At 34.3% G+C, this 6783-nt stretch overlaps 1 protein-coding gene across 1 annotated transcript; it reads right to left on the bottom strand.

Annotated features, from left to right (window-relative positions):
• Positions 1–857: 857 nt before the first annotated feature.
• LOC148121801 (vomeronasal type-1 receptor 90-like) lies at positions 858–1766 on the bottom strand. The gene has a single exon (XM_087906722.1). It carries the CDS (start codon positions 1764–1766, stop codon positions 858–860), a length of 909 nt encoding a protein of 302 aa, XP_087762848.1.
• Positions 1767–6783: the final 5017 nt, after the last annotated feature.

Below are 6783 nucleotides of genomic sequence, written 5' to 3'. Positions count from 1 at the left end.
AGAGATACTCTGTCAACAAAAGGCAAGGTTTCTCCTGACTTCCATGTGCACATGCACATACATTCTTCATATGAACACACACGCACATATGTATACACACATTAACAAAAAACACACTACACACAATGTACATGTATATAACAATTTTTAGTTACCATTACTATTTCTTAAACTGTGAAAGAAATGAAGTACAAATACATAGGCAAATAAATTTTCATATAGAACCCATTAATTAACCTTGATTAAAATTGTAAAATTCGATTCACATTGTGCCGCAGAGAAACTATACTTAGGACAGAGAGTTAAAGTTACAATAATATATTTAAACTATTTTTGATGACTGAGAGTAGATTTAAATCTCTTATATAGAAAAGCTTAAAAAGTCAATAGGAGCAGGAGCTTCTTTTGAGCAACCTCAGAATCAAGGGAACATTTATAAAGTAAAGTAAAAAAAAAGATATAAAGTAAAAAAGAGAGATAAGAGAATTCCTGTGGAAAAAACAACTTATGGTGTACAATAAAATTAAGAAACTCTATACTACTTGGCAACAGAAATGTCACAGACTGTACATATGTAATACCACAAATTTTATTTAAAATATGAAGACTCTTGAATTGTTCTTGAACTATTGAACAACTTAAGAAAATCTGTATTTAGGAAAAAATAATTGTAGCTGAACCAGAATGATGCTTTACAACCATGCATAAGTCCAATTGAAGTGGAGTGGGGGCAATTACCTCTTCTGACCTCTGTGGGTATCAGGAATTCACACATACACACATGTTGATGCAATACTCATAAAAGTAAATAAAAATAAACAAATCATTTTATTAAAAACAAGAAAAATAACTCTTTTTTAGAAAATCTGGTGACACTTTGACCTCAAGCTTTTCAACATATTGATTATTCTATTATCAGAACTGATTTGTACCAGAGGAGTAATTGTCGGATAGACATTCATCACAAACTTCTGAACACCCAGGATGACTGGGTCATACATCCACATTAAGACTGTGGTGGATGAGATGATGAAGTCCACCCAGTACATGACCACAAAGAAAATCACCAGCAGCAAGATTGTCTGGGTGGCCCTTTTCTCAGGGGACACTCTTTGGTGACTGAGGCTGTGAAGATGCTTGCTTTGGCTCTGATGTCTGAACAAGATAATCACCATATATGCACTTGTGGTCAGCATAACTCCTACAAGAAATACATCTCTGGAGGTTGTCACTGTTAAAATCAGTGCCCTGATGATGTAGTTCATGGGGAAGAGTGAGCAGAACTTAGTGACCTGCATCTGGTTGGTCACACTTACATTAATAAAAGCACCAGCATAGAAGATGTGGTTGCTAATTAATGACAAGTTGAAAGACCAAATAAATAAGAAAGCACAAATCATGTACTTTTTTAGTTTATATTTAAATTTTGCCAACAAAGAGGTATTGGGACTGATAGTGACAGCCTGGAACACACTCAGGAGGCAGGTGATACAGATGGAGAGGCTTCTCATCACTCTGTTTATGTAAAAAGTTGTCTTACATTTGAAGTCATTCTCAATGTTCAGTGATTCAAATACATCTGTAAGCCAAATATCACTTCCAGTGAGGACCAGCACTATGTGGATGAAGGACAATTGACAGGAGATCATGTCCGTGGGCTTAGGTCTGTGACCTAGGATTATGAAAGTGTAGAAAGAAAGGAGAAACATATTGGCCAGGACTCCAAGTCCAGTTTGGAAATTAAGGACATTCTTTAATGATGACATACGTGGAAAGTATACTAATATTATCATCCTATTAAAAGCATATTTCATATACCTGAAAAATAATAGATTATACATCAGACTTGTGATTCACTGGTCAGTGTGTCTATATCACCATTCAATTGTCCATACTTATATTTGATTAACCTGTCTTTAACTTTGGATGTTTCAGACTGGATTTCATTGCTCACATTTCTATATACTTCTCCATGTATTTACCTGTGTATGTAGCATTCTTGATAAAGGCATTCACAGTCACATACTACACAGAATGCACATTCTGTGGACCTGCTATTCACTTAGGAGTCATTCCATAGAAATCTAATCCTATTGATTTACATTGTCTCATTTTAGAGTTAACAACTATAAGAGTAGCAACAAACCCAGAATATTAGTCACAGTTTTACAGCTATGACTTACATTGATGTGAAAAATATCCATCAAAGAAGCTCAAAAGTGTGGGGTGAGTCAGTCTCATGCTGCATAATTTTACTGTGCTCTATTTTGCAACTATCTATGTTTTCACTTGTAATTCTAATTGAATTGCAGTGATAATTCATCATAATCCCATTATTTTAAACATAAAAATGTCTATCTGTGTTCATATTTTCCCTTTTTAAATGTTCCTTTTTCTGTGAAATTTTACATATCCTGGATCAGGAATTAAAGACAGATACAGTTGGAGGCCATTATTGCATTTTCCATACCTTATTAATTGCATAGTCATTAATTATGGTAATAAATGATCTTAAATATCTACCAGTTTAATTCCCATCCATCAGTGTTTGGAACACTCCACTTCAGGCTTAAAGAACTAACTCCCAGCTATCAAGACACATGTTTTTTTTTTATTATGGAGGGAGATGAGTAATCATTAATTTTAAGATACCTTATGAATTTTCTCTTTTTGCCTTAAGACTTTTTCGGTCATCCATAGTGTTATTTTACCTACCTCTACTATATTCTACTATATTTATCTCCCTCCACCTCACCTAAGAACTCCCCATTACATTTTTCCCTATGAGCTCAATTGTATTTTGCTTCTCCCCTATACCTTCCTCACATCTTCTGCTATATTTACTTCTATTCTATCCCTGCCTAAGGATGTTCCCTTTTCCATTACCCTCCTGAGATCACTTGTAACCTGTTATGCTCCTCTTTAATGCACTGCACACCACCCCAGTCTTGGCCATGGTCTCAGTTTGTTGTGTATCTGAGTTACTACAGGTTACATATTCACATCTGCAGATGTGGAGCTTGGAGCCTCCAACAAAAGGAGAGAACATGCCGCACTAAGATAATCACTATTTTCAACACATTGTGACAAACATGAACTCATGAACTTGTCAAAGATGACTACATAATGATTCTGTTTTTTTTTTAAAAGAGATTCTGTCCCATGCAGTGGAAATCAAGGGTCCTATTATTATCATACATCATCAAAGCACAGACACTTTTAAAATTTCAATCAACAGTCTTACCTTTGGTGTTTATGCTAGTTATTTGACCCGGGTACCAATATAGTTATTTTGTCAAATTACTATCAATCAGTACTTTTAAACACCTTTGTGATAAAGAAATTGAAAGCTACTACACTTGCTCGGACTCTTGTGAGAAAAGAAGTGGCCCGATTACATTGTCAAGCTCACTTGTATATTTCACACATGTAGAAGGATGCATACATGTGTGTGTAAAAATAATGGCGAAGTTAGTGTATGAGCCCAGCCTACAACATCCCTGTGATATTGACACCATAATTTATACATTTTATATTTACATTATTTTTGCTCTTAAAAAGCTCAATCTAGTAAAGATGTAGATTCATCTCAATTGTGATGTAAAGCATCTGATTCTCCCACCAGCATACATAAACAGTAGCTACACAGTGGTGTTATATCTTTTTAAATTTTCAGGATACAAACTGGAAGAAGGCTCAGTCCTTCAAACCATGTTTTTTACTCTTGCAAAGGACCTGGGTTAGAGTCTCAGCAATGACCTGGTAGATCATAACCATCTGTAACTTTAGTTCTGGGGATCCATTACCCTCTTTGACTCAGTCATGCAAGTAGCACATAGACATATATGCAGGCAAAAATCTCATATATGTAAAATAAAATAAATAAATATAAAATATTAAATATTAAATAAATAAATAGAAGGAGAGCTAAACGAATAGGTAAGTAAATGAATAGTAAATAAATAAATGTTCCAGGATAGCAATTAATTCAAGCCTTGGCCTTCAAACTGAAAATTATATTCCAATTTCATTTACAAAATTGAAAATGTACAAACCATATATGTAAAATAATTTTCATCAATTGTACATCAATAATATAACACATGTACTATATGTAATATTACAAGGTGACAATACCAAGGAAAAGGTAATCTAAAATTTTTTTCCTTAGCCCAAAGAATTGCTTTATAAACTGTAAATTTCATATACATTGATTTGTAAATATCTATGACTTACAGAAAATCATGCATCTCCTAAGTCATCATGTGTCATGTCATCTTTCTGTGGAGCTCAATCTGGCTGAGATTTAACCAGGAAACAAATCATATCTGCCATTGATGCAAACATATAACATATGTTTAACATGTAAATGCAATGAGAAAGAATATTTGTTTTACTTGAAAAAGGAAATTGCAGTGCTGGGGGCTTTATGTCAGATTCAGTTGCATCATTTAGTTGTCAGTACTAAAACACAAAGTGTGGCCATGAATATTCACAATAGGAAGAAGCCATCACTATTAAATTGACCCAGACCTAGAGACCAAGAAGTCTGCAGGGAGCTGTCTGAGGAGAAGTGCAACAATAAAAACCAAGGGCTGGTGCGTGGATACATAGCTCTACATTCTTACAAGAAAAATCACTTTATCACTTCATTATCACAGTACATTTAAAGTCCTACCATATTTAGTGAGTAATGACCTAAAAGCAGTTTGAATGCTCAGAGAGAACATGAAGTGATTTTGTGACACGTTGTTGGCTGATGTGCAGTCCACTGTCAGCAACGTTAACAAGTCTTCGGGAATCTCAGGAAGATGAAGACACTCAAATGAGTTCTGTGAGCAGATGGACTTTATGAAATACATAATGCCAGCAGTAACAAATAGTGACTGCCTTTTAATAATGTGTTAATTCATAGCTATTATCTAATATACATAAATAATTAAAATACAGAAATTATTATTTATGAGATTGAATTTAACTCACCAAAGTTAAAATTCAAAGGCAAGTGGAAGCACCAGCGCTCACTAGAATTTTACAGTCTTGTAGTTTTGAGCCAGGTCCCCTGCGATGAAGCAGCAGCAGTAGTGTCACTGCAGAGCCTGTGTGGAAGCAGTCAGACCCAGAGCTCGATCACACAACACATGGTGTAAATCTGGGAAAGATATGAAAATATTCACTGGAAGAGTGTGTGTGTGTGTGTGTGTATGTGTGTGTCTGCGTCTGTGTCTCTGTGTTTGTGTGTCTCTGTGTTTGTGTGTCTATGTGTGTGTGTGTTTGTGTCTGGGTCTGCGCCTGTGTCTCTGTGATTGTGTGTGTGTGTGTGTGTGTGTGTGTGTGTGTGTCTGGGTCTGTGCCTATGTCTCTGTGTTTGTGTGTGTTTGAAATGACTACTGGGACTAAGAATAGATGAATAGCATATTGTGTGCTGGAGCTGATTTCATGAATGTGTGTACAGCACCTGAGTGAAAAAATGAGAGTTATCTCAAATATGTTTGTGAAATAATGAAAAAGGAGTGTGTCCCTTGTTTTCCGTGTGATTTGTTGAGATCAATGAGGGTCCTGTCTAGTGCATCAGAATAGACCTTTAATGTGCGTTCTGAAGACATATTAAAAATTCTGTAATGCTTGCAATCATACACTCGTGCTTCCATCCCTTGTTTTCGTGATGTTCATAATCTGTGGTCAGTTATTAACTGACATTTACTGGCATAATTTGTTCTATTTCTTAAACAAATTCGTAATTGTACATTTTCTGCTTTCCACTGTAATTTTATCGTATGTGTGTGTGGGAGGGTGCTGTCTCGACCTGTAGTTCAGACTGGCTTTAATAAAACTCAAGATGCTCACAACTTAGTCCTCAAAGTGCTGAGATCATAACCATATGCCACCATACCTGCCTTCACTTTCCACATAATCTCCTGTATACATTAGTATGTGATATTCCAGCAATATCAAAATGAACTCAAGACATTCAGCAGGTATACTTAAATTTACTTGGCAATTTTTATGAATGTGCATTTTAATGAGAAATTGCATTTTCTAAAGGTTAGAAGAAACTTTGGGGATTTTGACTTTAAATAATTTAATGCTATTCAACAATTGAAATTACTTTCTCACTGCTACTGAAAGCTTATTCAGTATTGTAGTAGTCTCAATGTTACAAAGTTCAATTTAAAAGACTCAAAATATTAAACAACTTATTTTAAATAAAACACTCAAAATTCAACTGAAATTTTACAATTTACATTTTTGTAAGAACAACTTTAAAAGGATTTAATAAATAGTGAGGTGAGTTTTCCAGATATTTTTTATTTTTTTATTAGTTTATAAAAGTTTCCACTTCCACCCCTCCTCCCAATACCCTCCCACTTCCCCTACTCCTCCAGATATGTTTTTAAATTCCCAGTAAGGATCTACTTTATTAAAAATCACTGCAATAGTATAAACAAATATATGCAAAAATTTTAAAAGTTATTTATACAATGTTAAGACCATCCTATGTTTTAGTAGGATTTAAGCTGAGACTCTTCTTAGAATTCCTAAGTATATACACACTTGACAGATCAGAAAATTACTATTAAACACTAAATTAGTTAATATTTGTTGTATATTTCTGGATTAAGTTTTATATAAATAAATCCATGGTAAGTTAACTTGAGGAAAGTAGTAAAATGAGAAAAACAAAGTATCATTTAAATGTAATTTATTATTATCAATGTACACCTGCAAACAAATAAATGTTTGTTCTCTGATTTTCACCCTCTAAGTTATTTCAGGTATTTT

This window comes from Myodes glareolus, chromosome 6 (assembly GCF_982192425.1).
Source record: "Myodes glareolus chromosome 6, mMyoGla1.1, whole genome shotgun sequence".
Taxonomy (NCBI): Eukaryota; Metazoa; Chordata; class Mammalia; order Rodentia; family Cricetidae; genus Myodes; species Myodes glareolus.
The sequence above is the reverse complement of the archived record's forward strand: the minus strand, read 5'-3'. Positions and strand labels throughout refer to the sequence as shown.

Excerpts from the sequence above, each read along its gene's own strand:
- LOC148121801 (XM_087906722.1), bottom strand. The coding sequence starts at position 1,766 with ATGTCATCATTAAAGAATGTCCTTAATTTCCAAACTGGACTTGGAGTC.